This window comes from Odontesthes bonariensis, chromosome 8 (assembly GCF_027942865.1).
Source record: "Odontesthes bonariensis isolate fOdoBon6 chromosome 8, fOdoBon6.hap1, whole genome shotgun sequence".
NCBI classification, from domain to species: Eukaryota; Metazoa; Chordata; class Actinopteri; order Atheriniformes; family Atherinopsidae; genus Odontesthes; species Odontesthes bonariensis.
This window is the reverse complement of record NC_134513.1, coordinates 38,832,736-38,849,592: the sequence shown is the minus strand read 5'-3', so window position 1 is coordinate 38,849,592 and position 16,857 is coordinate 38,832,736. Positions and strand designations below refer to the sequence as shown.

Here is a 16,857-nt window from a genome sequence, read left to right as displayed (position 1 = left end):
TTTTTCTCAGTTTTGGTTAATTATTTTTCTATTCTCTTTTAAAGCAATACAATGTAACTTCTCAAAAAGCCCATTATGGAGCTCCCCCTACAGGCTTGGAGGTAATGTACGGTTACGGTCTCTTGCTTTGTCGGCCTCTCTCTTTCTCTTCCTTGCTTCATCAGTCAACGTCTTCGTCTGTTTCTTCGGTGCCTCTGCCATGATGATCGTACTGACAATGTTGCGCTAGCTTAGCCTTATACCTGGGAGCGTGAGAGGGGTCTATTTGTTTTTGCGGTAGGTGTGCCAGAAAGCAAGTCGAAGTACTTCCGCTCAGCTCCCGGGCCGGTCCAGCAAAGTTACATAGCGCAGTTATTCCAACTCAGACCCCCGAAGGGCATAGGAGACAGGCCAATCGTAATATTAAAACTCATTCTAGCCACACAATTTTTTTCAAGCTGTTATTTTAAGGTAGAAATGTTACATAGTATTGCTTTAAGCAAACTAACATTTGGGTGTTGTTTGTTTTATTATTTAATTATTCATATTTATTATTATTATCATGAATAATAGGATGAATTATCTGCAGCTGATGTCAGACACAGACTCACAGATCATATCTTCCACACATGAACCCTGGGCCGTTTTATTGTGAAAAGGCCGATCCGGATGTGTGAGCAGCGGCTTCCGGTAGTTAAGCGGGCGGTGTGTTCGTGTGTCTGTGCGCGTGTATGCCGCCTCAGTCTCTCCGCGGTTACCGGACGATCAACATGTCGGACCCCTGCTCCTTCTCCTCGTGCTCCAGCTGTCTCACCAGACACCTGAACCTGCTCCTGCACGTGGACTTGGACAGGCACGTGATCAGGGGGAAGGTGGCGCTGACGGTGGAGGCACTGGAGGACCGCTTCTCTGCTCTGGTAACGTAAACCGGTGCACCGGCCTGGGAGCTTTCCCGTTCCCTGTGCGGCCCGCGAAGTGCTCAGTAGGTCAGAGCGATGAGGCTAAAACCCGCTGAAATCTACATGGAGTCTGGCGTGTGTTGGAACAGCAACACACAGGTTCTGTTGTCGAACTTTAGTCCGGTTCTGAGCTTCATTCTGCGGCTGATGAGCGCAGGTTCGGCTGTGATTATAAAGTCTCCCCATCCCTCAGGTGTCTCTCAGATTTTACATTTGATTTCATCTGATTTAATAACTGAAGTCTTGAGTGAAATTGTACATTAGGACACATTAAAATGCTGCTTTTTAGAATGGAGTTTGGTGGATTGTGTGATGTTGGACTTTGACTTGAAGGCTGAGCTGTCAGAAATGAAAACTGGTCAGGACGTCTTAAGAGATTCATAAAGATAAGGACCCTTCAACTGCTGTGTTTCTTAAACGGGAGTTTTGAATGTAATGAGTTGATAACAGTTTGGCTGATATATGTTATAAACGTTCATCTTTTATAAATGACAAACTATCACAAAGTTTATCTTTGGTGTCGGCATGGAAACAGAGAAAGAAATGTTAAACCGTCTTGCTTTTGCAGGACATTTGGCTCCAGAAGTATATATTCCTGCTGGATGAGTGGATTTGGTGTTGGGGTTAACATGTTAGGGCAGGTGTGTTCACCTGGATCTGAGAGCAGACTGATGTGTCACCTGAGAAAAGCACAAAATAACATTAACTCTCCATAACATGTATAAATGAGGTATGTTTGACAAAAATACATCAAATAAAGAAATATTTTCACTGAAGTTTGATGTGGTGGAGAAAGAAGAAGGCTGGGCTGTCTGCCTTGACCTGGACTTTGTTCTGCTCAGACAGGTGTTCACACAGGTGGCAGGTCAGCTGACTCAGCAGGTGTGACGCTCATTAATGAAAGTTTCTTATTATCTGCTGCAGACTTTGGACACCAAAGACCTCAGCGTCGTCTCAGTGTCGGCCAACCAGCAGGCAGCCCGCTTCAGTTTGGGCCCCAAACACAGCTTCAAGGGGACGCCGCTGAAAATCACGCTGCCCTTCGAGCTGTCCAGGTGAGCCTGCCATCCTGCCGCTCTGTTCTCTCATATTTGTTCGAGTAAACTCTAACCTGTGTGTCTGTCTGGACCAATCAGGGGGCAGCATGTTATCGTGGAGGTGGCCTACGAGACATCTCCGTCGGCGTCGGCGCTGCAGTGGCTCACACCGGAGCAGACTGCGGGGAAGAAAAAACCCTACCTGTTCAGCCAGTGTCAGGTGAGACTTTGACTCACCTCTCAGACCACATTCATGGTTTGTTGCAGAGTGGTTTACTGTAACAGACTGATGGGAAAGTGCTAGAATTACAGACAGTAAAGAGATCAAATTGGGACAGTTGGATGTAAAAATAAAGATCTTTAAGTGCTTCATCAGTCTGGTAAGAAAGTGGAAGGAAGTAAGCTCAACTTCCTCTCTACGGTTTCCCTCCTCAATTGTTGACACACAAAACTTTGTGAAACTACAACGTTGGTCAACAAACTGTTAATTTCCACAGAATTCTGTTTCTTCTTGTTCTAAACCGGTTTGAAGCGGTTTCTCCATCACAGGTCATCCTGCAGTTTGTCTGAACTGAACAAGAACCTCTCCATGAAAACACTGAGTTGTGTCTTTGTTCTGTCTGACAGGCTCATCACTGCAGGAGTATGATCCCCTGTCAGGACAGCCCGTCAATCAAACACACCTACTACTCTCAGGTAACACACACACACACACAGCTACTCAGGTAACACACGTTTTGTTGACCAGTGAATCAAGTTGATTTTTGTAGAACCAACCTGGACAGAAACATTCCCCATCCTGAAAGTCTGGAGTTAGACTACCTGTCTCTCAGGTGTATGTATCTCTCAGGTGTGTGTATCTCTTTCAAGCGTGTGTATCTGTGTACCTCTCTCGGGCGAGTGTACCTGTCTCTCGCTTGCGTGTGTATCTCTCTCACTGGCGTGTGTACCTCTCTCACTGGCGTGTGTACCTGTCTCTCGGGCGTGTGTATCTGTGTACATGTCTCTCGGGCGTGTGTATCTCTTTCAAGCGTGTGTATTTCTCTCAAGCGTGTGTATCTCTCTCAGGTGTGTGTATCTCTCAAGCGTGTGTATCTCTCTCAAGCATGTGTATCTCTCTCAAGCGTGTGTATTTCTCTCAAGCGTGTGTACCTCTCTCACTGGCGTGTGTACCTCTCTCGGGCGTGTGTATCTGTGTACATGTCTCTCGGGCGTGTGTACCTCTCTCACTGGCGTGTGTACTTGTCTCTCGGGCGTGTGTACCTCTCTCACTGGCGTGTGTACCTCTCTCGGGCGTGTGTATCTGTGTACATGTCTCTCGGGCGTGTGTACCTCTCTCACTGGCGTGTGTACTTGTCTCTCGGGCGTGTGTACCTCTCTCACTGGCGTGTGTACCTGTCTCTCGGGCGTGTGTATCTGTGTACATGTCTCTCGGGCGTGTGTATCTCTTTCAAGCGTGTGTATCTCTCTCAGGTGTGTGTATCTCTTTCAAGCGTGTGTATCTGTGTACCTCTCTCGGGCGAGTGTACCTCTCTCACTGGCGTGTGTACCTCTCTCTCGGGCGTGTGTATCTGTGTACCCATCTCTCGGGCGAGTGTACCTCTCTCACTGGCGTGTGTACCTCTCTCTCGGGCGTGTGTATCTGTGTACCTGTCTCTCGGGCGTGTGTACCTCTCTCACTGGCGTGTGTATCTGTCTCTCACTGGCGTGTGTACCTGTCTCTCGGGTGTGTGTATCTGTCTCTCACTGGCGTGTGTATCTGTCTCTCAGGCGTGTGTATCTGTGTACATGTCTCTCGGGTGTGTGTACCCGTCTCTCACTGGCGTGTGTATCCGTCTCTCAGGCGTGTGTATCTGTGTACATGTCTCTCGGGTGTGTGTACCCATCTCTCACTGGCGTGTGTATCCGTCTCTCAGGCGTGTGTATCTGTGTACATGTCTCTCGGGTGTGTGTACCCGTCTCTCACTGGCTTGTGTATCTCTCTCACTGGCGTGTGTATCTCTCTCACTGGCGTGTGTATCCGTCTCTAAGGCGTGTGTATCTGTGTACATGTGTCTCGGGTGTGTGTACCCGTCTCTCACTGGCGTGTGTATCTCTCTCACTGGCGTGTGTATCTCTCTCTCTGGCATGTGTACCCGTCTCTCAGGCGTGTGTATCTGTGAACCCGTCTCTCAGGCGTGTGTATCTGTGTACATGTCTCTCACTGGCGTGTGTATCTCTCTCACTGGCGTGTGTATCCGTCTCTCAGGCGTGTGTATCTGTGTACATGTCTCTCACTGGCGTGTGTATCTCTCTCACTGGCGTGTGTATCCGTCTCTCAGGCGTGTGTATCTGTGTACATGTCTCTCGGGCGTGTGTACCCGTCTCTCACTGGCTATTATCTCTCTCACTGGCATGTGTACCCGTCTCTCAGGCGTGTGTATCTGTGTACCCGTCTCTCAGGCGTGTGTATCTGTGTACCCGTCTCTCAGGTGTGTGTATATGTGTACCCGTCTCTCAGGTGTGTGTATATGTGTACATGTCTCTCGGGTGTGTGTACCTGTCTCTCACTGGCGTGTGTATCTCTCTCACTGGCGTGTGTATCCGTCTCTCACTGGCGTGTGTATCCGTCTCTCAGGCGTGTGTATCTGTGCACCCGTCTCTCACTGGCGTGTGTATCTGTGTACCCGTCTCTCAGGCGTGTGTATCTGTGTACATGTCTCTCGGGTGTGTGTACCCGTCTCTCACTGGCGTGTGTATCCGTCTCTCAGGCGTGTGTATCTGTGTACATGTCTCTCGGGCGTGTGTACCCGTCTCTCACTGGCGTGTGTATCCGTCTCTCAGGCGTGTGTATCTGTGTACATGTCTCTCGGGTGTGTGTACCCATCTCTCACTGGCGTGTGTATCCGTCTCTCAGGCGTGTGTATCTGTGTACATGTCTCTCGGGTGTGTGTACCCGTCTCTCACTGGCTTGTGTATCTCTCTCACTGGCGTGTGTATCTCTCTCACTGGCGTGTGTATCCGTCTCTAAGGCGTGTGTATCTGTGTACATGTGTCTCGGGTGTGTGTACCCGTCTCTCACTGGCGTGTGTATCTCTCTCACTGGCGTGTGTATCTCTCTCTCTGGCATGTGTACCCGTCTCTCAGGCGTGTGTATCTGTGAACCCGTCTCTCAGGCGTGTGTATCTGTGTACATGTCTCTCACTGGCGTGTGTATCTCTCTCACTGGCGTGTGTATCCGTCTCTCAGGCGTGTGTATCTGTGTACATGTCTCTCACTGGCGTGTGTATCTCTCTCACTGGCGTGTGTATCCGTCTCTCAGGCGTGTGTATCTGTGTACATGTCTCTCGGGCGTGTGTACCCGTCTCTCACTGGCTATTATCTCTCTCACTGGCATGTGTACCCGTCTCTCAGGCGTGTGTATCTGTGTACCCGTCTCTCAGGCGTGTGTATCTGTGTACCCGTCTCTCAGGTGTGTGTATATGTGTACCCGTCTCTCAGGTGTGTGTATATGTGTACATGTCTCTCGGGTGTGTGTACCTGTCTCTCACTGGCGTGTGTATCTCTCTCACTGGCGTGTGTATCCGTCTCTCACTGGCGTGTGTATCCGTCTCTCAGGCGTGTGTATCTGTGCACCCGTCTCTCACTGGCGTGTGTATCTGTGTACCCGTCTCTCAGGTGTGTGTATATGTGTACCCGTCTCTCAGGTGTGTGTATATGTGTACATGTCTCTCGGGTGTGTGTACCTGTCTCTCACTGGCGTGTGTACCTCTCTCACTGGCGTGTGTATCTGTCTCTCACTGGCGTGTGTACCTGTCTCTCGGGTGTGTGTATCTGTCTCTCACTGGCGTGTGTATCTGTCTCTCAGGCGTGTGTATCTGTGTACATGTCTCTCGGGTGTGTGTACCCGTCTCTCACTGGCGTGTGTATCCGTCTCTCAGGCGTGTGTATCTGTGTACATGTCTCTCGGGTGTGTGTACCCATCTCTCACTGGCGTGTGTATCCGTCTCTCAGGCGTGTGTATCTGTGTACATGTCTCTCGGGTGTGTGTACCCGTCTCTCACTGGCTTGTGTATCTCTCTCACTGGCGTGTGTATCTCTCTCACTGGCGTGTGTATCCGTCTCTAAGGCGTGTGTATCTGTGTACATGTGTCTCGGGTGTGTGTACCCGTCTCTCACTGGCGTGTGTATCTCTCTCACTGGCGTGTGTATCTCTCTCTCTGGCATGTGTACCCGTCTCTCAGGCGTGTGTATCTGTGAACCCGTCTCTCAGGCGTGTGTATCTGTGTACATGTCTCTCACTGGCGTGTGTATCTCTCTCACTGGCGTGTGTATCCGTCTCTCAGGCGTGTGTATCTGTGTACATGTCTCTCACTGGCGTGTGTATCTCTCTCACTGGCGTGTGTATCCGTCTCTCAGGCGTGTGTATCTGTGTACATGTCTCTCGGGCGTGTGTACCCGTCTCTCACTGGCTATTATCTCTCTCACTGGCATGTGTACCCGTCTCTCAGGCGTGTGTATCTGTGTACCCGTCTCTCAGGCGTGTGTATCTGTGTACCCGTCTCTCAGGTGTGTGTATATGTGTACCCGTCTCTCAGGTGTGTGTATATGTGTACATGTCTCTCGGGTGTGTGTACCTGTCTCTCACTGGCGTGTGTATCTCTCTCACTGGCGTGTGTATCCGTCTCTCACTGGCGTGTGTATCCGTCTCTCAGGCGTGTGTATCTGTGCACCCGTCTCTCACTGGCGTGTGTATCTGTGTACCCGTCTCTCAGGCGTGTGTATCTGTGTACATGTCTCTCGGGTGTGTGTACCCGTCTCTCACTGGCGTGTGTATCCGTCTCTCAGGCGTGTGTATCTGTGTACATGTCTCTCGGGCGTGTGTACCCGTCTCTCACTGGCGTGTGTACCCGTCTCTCAGGCGTGTGTATCTGTGTACATGTCTCTCGGGCGTGTGTGTATCTCTTACTGGCGTGTGTATCTGTGTACATGTCTCTCGGGTGTGTGTACCCGTCTCTCGGGCGTGTGTACCCGTCTCTCACTGGCGTGTGTATCCATCTCTCACTGGCGTGTGTATCCGTCTCTCAGGCGTGTGTATCTGTGTACATGTCTCTCGGGTGTGTGTACCCGTCTCTCACTGGCGTGTGTATCTGTGTACCCGTCTCTCAGGCGTGTGTATCTGTGTACATGTCTCTCACTGGCGTGTGTATCTCTCTCACTGGCGTGTGTATCCGTCTCTCAGGCGTGTGTATCTGTGTACATGTCTCTCGGGCGTGTGTACCCATCTCTCGGGCGTGTGTACCCGTCTCTCATTGGCGTGTGTATCTCTCTCACTGGCATGTGTACCCGTCTCTCAGGCGTGTGTATCTGTGTACCCGTCTCTCAGGCGTGTGTATCTGTGTACATGTCTCTCAGGCGTGTGTATCTGTGTACATGTCTCTCACTGGCGTGTGTATCTCTCTCACTGGCGTGTGTATCCGTCTCTCAGGCGTGTGTATCTGTGTACATGTCTCTCGGGCGTGTGTACCCGTCTCTCGGGCGTGTGTACCCATCTCTCGGGCGTGTGTACCTCTCTCTCGGGCGTGTGTATCTGTGTACCTGTCTCTCGGGCGTGTGTACCTCTCTCACTGGCGTGTGTACCTGTCTCTCGGGTGTGTGTATCTGTCTCTCACTGGCGTGTGTACCTGTCTCTCGGGTGTGTGTATCTGTCTCTCACTGGCGTGTGTATCTGTCTCTCAGGCGTGTGTATCTGTGTACATGTCTCTCGGGTGTGTGTACCCGTCTCTCACTGGCGTGTGTATCCGTCTCTCAGGCGTGTGTATCTGTGTACATGTCTCTCGGGTGTGTGTACCCGTCTCTCACTGGCGTGTGTATCCGTCTCTCAGGCGTGTGTATCTGTGTACATGTCTCTCGGGTGTGTGTACCCGTCTCTCACTGGCTTGTGTATCTCTCTCACTGGCGTGTGTATCTCTCTCACTGGCGTGTGTATCCGTCTCTAAGGCGTGTGTATCTGTGTACATGTGTCTCGGGTGTGTGTACCCGTCTCTCACTGGCGTGTGTATCTCTCTCACTGGCGTGTGTATCTCTCTCTCTGGCATGTGTACCCGTCTCTCAGGCGTGTGTATCTGTGAACCCGTCTCTCAGGCGTGTGTATCTGTGTACATGTCTCTCACTGGCGTGTGTATCTCTCTCACTGGCGTGTGTATCCGTCTCTCAGGCGTGTGTATCTGTGTACATGTCTCTCACTGGCGTGTGTATCTCTCTCACTGGCGTGTGTATCCGTCTCTCAGGCGTGTGTATCTGTGTACATGTCTCTCGGGCGTGTGTACCCGTCTCTCACTGGCTATTATCTCTCTCACTGGCATGTGTACCCGTCTCTCAGGCGTGTGTATCTGTGTACCCGTCTCTCAGGCGTGTGTATCTGTGTACCCGTCTCTCAGGCGTGTGTATCTGTGTACCCGTCTCTCAGGCGTGTGTATCTGTGTACCCGTCTCTCAGGTGTGTGTATATGTGTACCCGTCTCTCAGGTGTGTGTATATGTGTACATGTCTCTCGGGTGTGTGTACCTGTCTCTCACTGGCGTGTGTATCTCTCTCACTGGCGTGTGTATCCGTCTCTCACTGGCGTGTGTATCCGTCTCTCAGGCGTGTGTATCTGTGCACCCGTCTCTCACTGGCGTGTGTATCTGTGTACCCGTCTCTCAGGCGTGTGTATCTGTGTACATGTCTCTCGGGTGTGTGTACCCGTCTCTCACTGGCGTGTGTATCCGTCTCTCAGGCGTGTGTATCTGTGTACATGTCTCTCGGGCGTGTGTACCCGTCTCTCACTGGCGTGTGTACCCGTCTCTCAGGCGTGTGTATCTGTGTACATGTCTCTCGGGCGTGTGTGTATCTCTTACTGGCGTGTGTATCTGTGTACATGTCTCTCGGGTGTGTGTACCCGTCTCTTGGGCGTGTGTACCCGTCTCTCACTGGCGTGTGTATCCATCTCTCACTGGCGTGTGTATCCGTCTCTCAGGCGTGTGTATCTGTGTACATCACTCTCGGGTGTGTGTACCCGTCTCTCACTGGCGTGTGTATCTGTGTACCCGTCTCTCAGGCGTGTGTATCTGTGTACATGTCTCTCACTGGCGTGTGTATCTCTCTCACTGGCGTGTGTATCCGTCTCTCAGGCGTGTGTATCTGTGTACATGTCTCTCGGGCGTGTGTACCCATCTCTCGGGCGTGTGTACCCGTCTCTCATTGGCGTGTGTATCTCTCTCACTGGCATGTGTACCCGTCTCTCAGGCGTGTGTATCTGTGTACCCGTCTCTCAGGCGTGTGTATCTGTGTACATGTCTCTCAGGCGTGTGTATCTGTGTACATGTCTCTCACTGGCGTGTGTATCTCTCTCACTGGCGTGTGTATCCGTCTCTCAGGCGTGTGTATCTGTGTACATGTCTCTCGGGCGTGTGTACCCGTCTCTCGGGCGTGTGTACCCATCTCTCGGGCGTGTGTACCCGTCTCTCACTGGCGTGTGTATCTCTCTCACTGGCGTGTGTATCCGTCTCTCAGGCGTGTGTATCTGTGTACATGTCTCTCGGGCGTGTGTACCCGTCTCTCACTGGCGTGTGTATCCATCTCTCACTGGCGTGTGTATCCGTCTCTCAGGCGTGTGTATCTGTGTACATGTCTCTCGGGCGTGTGTACCCGTCTCTCGGGCGTGTGTACCCGTCTCTCACTGGCGTTTGTATCTCTCTCACTGGCATGTGTACCCGTCTCTCAGGCGTGTGTATCTGTGTACCCGTCTCTCAGGCGTGTGTATCTGTGTACATGTCTCTCACTGGCGTGTGTATCTCTCTCACTGGCGTGTGTATCCGTCTCTCAGGCGTGTGTATCTGTGTACATGTCTCTCGGGCGTGTGTGTATCTCTTACTGGCGTGTGTATCTGTGTACATGTCTCTCGGGTGTGTGTACCCGTCTCTCACTGGCGTGTGTATCTCTCTCACTGGCATGTGTACCCGTCTCTCAGGCGTGTGTATCTGTGTACTCGTCTCTCAGGCGTGTGTATCTGTGTACATGTCTCTCACTGGCGTGTGTATCTCTCTCACTGGCGTGTGTATCCGTCTCTCAGGCGTGTGTATCTGTGTACATGTCTCTCGGGCGTGTGTACCCATCTCTCGGGCGTGTGTACCCGTCTCTCATTGGCGTGTGTATCTCTCTCACTGGCATGTGTACCCGTCTCTCAGGCGTGTGTATCTGTGTACCCGTCTCTCAGGCGTGTGTATCTGTGTACCCGTCTCTCAGGCGTGTGTATCTGTGTACATGTCTCTCACTGGCGTGTGTATCTCTCTCACTGGCGTGTGTATCCATCTCTCAGGCGTGTGTATCTGTGTACATGTCTCTCGGGCGTGTGTACCCGTCTCTCACTGGCGTGTGTATCTCTCTCACTGGCGTGTGTATCCGTCTCTCAGGCGTGTGTATCTGTGTACATGTCTCTCGGGTGTGTGTACCCGTCTCTCGGGCGTGTGTACCCGTCTCTCACTGGCGTGTGTATCCATCTCTCACTGGCGTGTGTATCCGTCTCTCAGGCGTGTGTATCTGTGTACATGTCTCTCGGGCGTGTGTACCCATCTCTCGGGCGTGTGTACCCGTCTCTCACTGGCGTGTGTATCTCTCTCACTGGCATGTGTACCCGTCTCTCAGGCGTGTGTATCTGTGTACCCGTCTCTCAGGCGTGTGTATCTGTGTACCCGTCTCTCAGGCGTGTGTATCTGTGTACATGTCTCTCACTGGCGTGTGTATCTCTCTCACTGGCGTGTGTATCCGTCTCTCAGGCGTGTGTATCTGTGTACATGTCTCTCGGGCGTGTGTACCCGTCTCTCACTGGCGTGTGTATCTCTCTCACTGGCGTGTGTATCCGTCTCTCAGGCGTGTGTATCTGTGTACATGTCTCTCGGGTGTGTGTACCCGTCTCTCGGGCGTGTGTACCCGTCTCTCACTGGCGTGTGTATCCATCTCTCACTGGCGTGTGTATCCGTCTCTCAGGCGTGTGTATCTGTGTACATGTCTCTCCGGTGTGTGTACCTGTCTCTCACTGGCGTGTGTATCCGTCTCTCAGGCGTGTGTATCTGTGTACATGTCTCTCGGGTGTGTGTACCTGTCTCTCACTGGCGTGTGTATCCGTCTCTCAGGCGTGTGTATCTGTGTACATGTCTCTCGGGTGTGTGTACCTGTCTCTCAGGCGTGTGTATCTGTATACATGTCTCTCGGGTGTGTGTACCTGTCTCTCACTGGCGTGTGTATCTCTCTCACTGGCGTGTGTATCCGTCTCTCAGACGTGTGCATCTGTGTACCTCTCTCTCAGGTGTGTGTATCTGTGTACCCGTCTCTCAGGCGTGTGTATCTGTATACATGTCTCTCGGGTGTGTGTACCCGTCTCTCACTGGCGTGTGTATCTCTCTCACTGGCGTGTGTATCCGTCTCTCAGGCGTGTGTATCTGTGTACATGTCTCTCGGGTGTGTGTACCCGTCTCTCGGGCGTGTGTACCCGTCTCTCACTGGCGTGTGTATCCGTCTCTCAGGCGTGTGTATCTGTGTACATGTCTCTCGGGCGTGTGTACCCGTCTCTCACTGGCGTGTGTATCTCTCTCACTGGCATGTGTACCCGTCTCTCAGGCGTGTGTATCTGTGTACCCGTCTCTCAGGCGTGTGTATCTGTGTACATGTCTCTCACTGGCGTGTGTATCTCTCTCACTGGCGTGTGTATCCGTCTCTCAGGCGTGTGTATCTGTGTACATGTCTCTCGGGCGTGTGTACCCGTCTCTCACTGGCGCGTGTATCTCTCTCACTGGCGTGTGTATCCGTCTCTCAGGCGTGTGTATCTGTGTACATGTCTCTCGGGTGTGTGTACCCGTCTCTCGGGCGTGTGTACCCGTCTCTCACTGGCGTGTGTATCCATCTCTCACTGGTGTGTGTATCCGTCTCTCAGGCGTGTGTATCTGTGTACATGTCTCTCCGGTGTGTGTACCTGTCTCTCACTGGCGTGTGTATCCGTCTCTCAGGCGTGTGTATCTGTGTACATGTCTCTCGGGTGTGTGTACCCGTCTCTCACTGGCGTGTGTATCCGTCTCTCAGGCGTGTGTATCTGTATACATGTCTCTCGGGTGTGTGTACCCGTCTCTCACTGGCGTGTGTATCTCTCTCACTGGCGTGTGTATCCGTCTCTCAGACGTGTGCATCTGTGTACCTCTCTCTCAGGTGTGTGTATCTGTGTACCCGTCTCTCAGGCGTGTGTATCTGTATACATGTCTCTCGGGTGTGTGTACCCGTCTCTCACTGGCGTGTGTATCTCTCTCACTGGCGTGTGTATCCGTCTCTCAGGCGTGTGTATCTGTGTACATGTCTCTCGGGTGTGTCTACCCGTCTCTCACTGCCGTGTGTACCCGTCTCTCACTGGCGTGTGTATCTCTCTCACTGGCTATTATCTCTCTCACTGGCATGTGTACCCATCTCTCAGGTGTGTGTATCTGTGTACCCGTCTCTCAGACGTGTGCATCTGTGTACCCGTCTCTCAGACGTGTGCATCTGTGTACCCGTCTCTCAGGCGTGTGCATCTGTGTACCCGTCTCTCAGACGTGTGCATCTGTGTACCCGTCTCTCAGACGTGTGCATCTGTGTACCCGTCTCTCAGACGTGTGCATCTGTGTACCCGTCTCTCAGGCGTGTGCATCTGTGTACCCGTCTCTCAGGTGTCTGTCCCTAAGGATCTGGTGGCCGTGATGAGCGCTGTGAGAGATGGACAGGAGACTGATCCTCAGGATGCCACTCGCATCATCTACAGGTTCAGACAGCCAGTAGGTGTCGTCCTCTTCTTCTTCACTTCATATACACAACATCATCGTCACCTGAGCTCAGGTATAAATGTCCCTTCCTCCCCCGCTTTCAGGTGCCCATGCCTTCCTACCTGATAGCCATTGTGGTTGGAGCACTGGAGAGCAGGTAGTGTCTGTTTAACCTGTTTAGTGATGTCATTGTGTTACCTGTGCAGGTAACAGTATTTCTTTGTTCTGACTGGTTGACAGGCAGATCGGTCCAAGGTCCAGAGTCTGGTCGGAGAAGGAGTTTGTGGATAAAGCAGCATTTGAGTTCTCAGAGGTAAGTCACCATGGCAACTGGGCCAGGCAGCTTAACTCGGCTAATGCAGCGATAGCTCATAAACTCATCTGAGCTGGTGTCCACCTGTCCATCAGACTGAGACAATGCTGAAGACGGCTGAGGACCTGGCTGGACCATATGTGTGGGGTCAGTACGACATCCTGGTTCTTCCTCCTTCCTTCCCGTACGGCGGCATGGAGAACCCTTGTCTCACCTTTGCCACGCCCACCCTGCTGGTAAACATAAACGAATCGGCTGACTTCTCACTGCATCATGTGACCATTGTGTTGATCAGGCGTATCCTGTCTCTTTTTCCAGGCTGGAGACAAATCTCTGTCTAACGTGAGTAAATGATCACCTGATGCCACACCTGTTGCTTCTCATGTTGCACAGTCTCATTTTTCTTCCACTTAGGTGATCGCCCACGAGATCTCTCACAGCTGGACCGGTAACCTGGTGACCAACAAGACCTGGGAACACTTTTGGTAAACAAGCAAACAAATGAAAATGAGTTTGGATCCTGATTTTGGGCTCAGTGTTTCACATTCAGGTGGTTGTGTCTTCAGGCTGAACGAAGGTCACACGGTCTACCTGGAGAGGATGATTGGCAGGTCTATGCAGAGTGAACAGTTCCGACAGTTTAAAGCCATGGGTGGCTGGAAGGACCTGCAGGACTCTGTGAGGACCTGAACTCTGCCTTCACCTGTTTGTACACAACATGTACCAACTTTGTACTGTTACCTTTTCCTGCTCTCACCTGTGCATTTCATCCCTTAGGTGAAGACCTTTGGAGCCAACAACCCTCTGACTAACCTGGTCCCCAGTCTGCAGGACGTTGACCCTGACGACGCCTTCTCCTCCGTGCCCTATGAGAAGGGCTTCGCTCTTCTGTATCACCTTGAAGAGCTGATGGGAGGGCCAGGTAACACCTGTACACCCACCTGTGCTGTACGCACCCACCTGTGCTGTACGCACCCACCTGTGCTGTACGCACCCACCTGTGCTGTGCACACACGCCTGTACACACACCTGTGCTGTACACCCACCTGTGCTGTGCACACACACCTGTACACACACGTGCTGTGCACACACACCTGTGCTGTACACACACACCTGTACACACCTGTGCTGTGCGCACACACCTGTGCTGTGCGCACACACCTGTGCTGTGCGCACACACCTGTGCTGTGCGCACACCTGATATGTGCTCCTGCGCTGATACACCTCTGTTCGTTTCCCTCAGAGGTGTTCATGGGTTTCGTGAAGTCGTACATTCAGCTCTTTGCCTACAGCAGTGTCACCACAGATGAGTGGAAAAACTACCTGTTCACCTACTTCAAAGACAAGGTGAGGAACGCACTCAGGTGAGATCACAGCAACCCTGTTTTCCATGATGAGGTGTTGTGTAGCAGTTAGAAAACAGACCACCATGTTTCTGTTACAACCAGCAGAAACCTTGTAGAACGCTCCAGAACAAGTAGGCGTTATAAAGTGAGCATGTGGCGTTCAGGAATCAAACAAGCTGTCGTTTCTCAGGTTGACATCCTGAACAAGGTGGACTGGAACAGCTGGATGTTCACACCTGGGATGCCTCCTGTCAAACCTCAGTAAGTGGATCCAGTCAGACCTCATCTGGTCTCTGAGTCCTCATTTAATCCTGATCTGCCTGTTCTGATTGGTCATCATCATGTTTCAGGTACGATACTACTTTGGCTGATGCCTGCATCGCTTTGTGTCAGAGGTGGATTAAGGTAAGACCTGCACCGGCGATGGACCTGTTCCTGTTGATTTATGATCTGTTTAAAACTTTCAGTCCGTCCCCCTTAGGCCAAAGACCAGGACCTAAACAGCTTTAACGAGTCCGATGTGAAGATGCTGTCATCCCACCAGGTCGTAGAGTTCCTGTCACTGTTGCTTCAGGAGGTACAACACCCCAGCTCATCACAGTCTACTCCGTGCTCCTGTAAACTAAACTGCTTCCTGTCCCTGTAAACTAAACTACTTCCTGTCCCTGTAAACTAAACTACTTCCTGTCCCTGTAAACTACACTGCTTCCTGTCCCTGTAAACTAAACTACTTCCTGTCCCTGTAAACTACACTGCTTCCTGTCCCTGTAAACTAAACTACTTCCTGTCCCTGTAAACTACACTGCTTCCTGTCCCTGTAAACTACACTGCTTCCTGTCCCTGTAAACTAAACTACTTCCTGTCCCTGTAAACTAAACTACTTCCTGTCCCTGTAAACTACACTGCTTCCTGTCCCTGTAAACTAAACTACTTCCTGTCCCTGTAAACTACACTGCTTCCTGTCCCTGTAAACTAAACTACTTCCTGTCCCTGTAAACTAAACTACTTCCTGTCCCTGTAAACTACACTGCTTCCTGTCCCTGTAAACTAAACTACTTCCTGTCCCTGTAAACTAAACTACTTCCTGTCCCTGTAAACTACACTGCTTCCTGTCCCTGTAAACTACACTGCTTCCTGTCCCTGTAAACTACACTGCTTCCTGTCCCTGTAAACTACACTGCTTCCTGTCCCTGTAAACTAAACTGCTTCCTGTCCCTGCGGTCCACTTCAGTTCTCCACAGTCCACTCTGACTCACCAAGGCTTTTGTCCTTTGTTCTTTAGGATCCGCTGCCTCTGACTCATGTGAAGAAGATGCAGGAGGTTTATCAGCTGAATGCCTCCACAAACTCAGAGATCCGCTTCAGGTGAATCTTTCGACAGCCAATGGTTTCCCTTAATTTAAGCCCCTCCTCCTCATGAAGCCTCTTGGTGATCGGTTGTTCTCATTCCAGGTGGCTAAAGCTGTGTGTTCGGTCCAAGTGGGAGGAAGCGGTTCCGCTCGCGCTGAAGATGGCCACCGAGCAGGGAAGGATGAAGTTCACCCGACCACTCTTCAGGTATTCAGACTGAACCCAACATTGGTGACTCTTCATATTACCCATCCAGTGACTCATGATTCTTGTTTCCCTTCAGGGAGGTTTGTAACTTTGATAAGTATCATGATGAGGGTCTTCGAGTCTTTGTTGCTCATCGAGCTGAGATGCATCCCGTCACGGCTGGACTGGTCGCCAAGGACCTGAAGGTGGACGCTACCGGCACTGCCAGTCAGTAAGACCTGGCACCGGTCTGCGAGACCAGTATTAAACTAGATCCAATAGGCAGTCACAGGTTTCAGTATGAAATGTTTAATCTGACAGAAAAATGATTTTATACAGAAATAAACTTGGACCTGAACTCTGTGTGGTGTCATTTATTCAGAACTCAGAAGTTTATTAAAGGGGAACTGCGGTATTTTCAACATTAAGCCTCTTTTCTGAGTCGTCTGCAATGTTTTAGAACCCCCCTCACCGCTTTTTTGATGTTTACTGCTGTCTCCGGTATTTGCCTAATTTTGATTCATCTCAACCTGCTTCAGAATGGCAAGTCATATGCATGTCCATAAAGGTCCGTTTTCAAAATCATCAACTCACCGGAGTGGTTACTGGTGTGCACTGGTAATCCATATCACATTTCGTTGCGAAAAGTTGCTTCTGTCGTGTTTTATTTGGCAGCTCGTTCATGCTCGCACTATTTTCTTAGCGGTGGCGGAGTAATATCAACGAACATCCAGTACAAAATGTCAAATAAAACACGACAGAAGCAACTTTTCGCAACGAAATGTGATATGTATTACCAGTGCACACCAGTAACCACTCCGGTGAGTTGATGATTTTGAAAACGGACCTTTATGGACATGCATATGACTTGCCATTCTGAAGCAGG

The 16,857-nt window shown here is 51.1% G+C and overlaps 1 protein-coding gene across 1 annotated transcript; it reads left to right on the top strand.

Moving 5' to 3' along the window:
• The first annotated feature begins 668 nt into the window (after nucleotides 1-668).
• Nucleotides 669-16,329, top strand: lta4h (leukotriene A4 hydrolase). Its single transcript, XM_075472396.1, has 19 exons — nucleotides 669-896; nucleotides 1,863-1,993; nucleotides 2,075-2,195; nucleotides 2,603-2,671; nucleotides 12,684-12,788; nucleotides 12,881-12,933; nucleotides 13,017-13,089; nucleotides 13,185-13,325; nucleotides 13,408-13,431; nucleotides 13,504-13,574; nucleotides 13,656-13,767; nucleotides 13,867-14,011; nucleotides 14,333-14,436; nucleotides 14,626-14,696; nucleotides 14,786-14,840; nucleotides 14,917-15,012; nucleotides 15,718-15,800; nucleotides 15,888-15,992; nucleotides 16,069-16,329. The coding sequence occupies exons 1-19, from the start codon at nucleotides 711-713 to the stop codon at nucleotides 16,205-16,207; spliced, it is 1,884 nt and encodes a 627-aa protein (XP_075328511.1). The 5' UTR covers nucleotides 669-710; the 3' UTR covers nucleotides 16,208-16,329.
• The last annotated feature ends 528 nt before the right edge of the window (nucleotides 16,330-16,857 follow it).

What these genes read in the sequence shown, in the direction of transcription:
- lta4h (XM_075472396.1), top strand. Translation starts at nt 711, where the DNA reads ATGCCGCCTCAGTCTCTCCGCGGTTACCGGACGATCAACATGTCGGAC. An exon ending in GTTGGAGCACTGGAGAGCAG is followed by an intron (nt 12,934 to 13,016) that starts GTAGTGTCTGTT and finishes ACTGGTTGACAG; the next exon opens with GCAGATCGGTCCAAGGTCCA. An exon ending in TTCACCCGACCACTCTTCAG is followed by an intron (nt 15,993 to 16,068) that starts GTATTCAGACTG and finishes GTTTCCCTTCAG; the next exon opens with GGAGGTTTGTAACTTTGATA.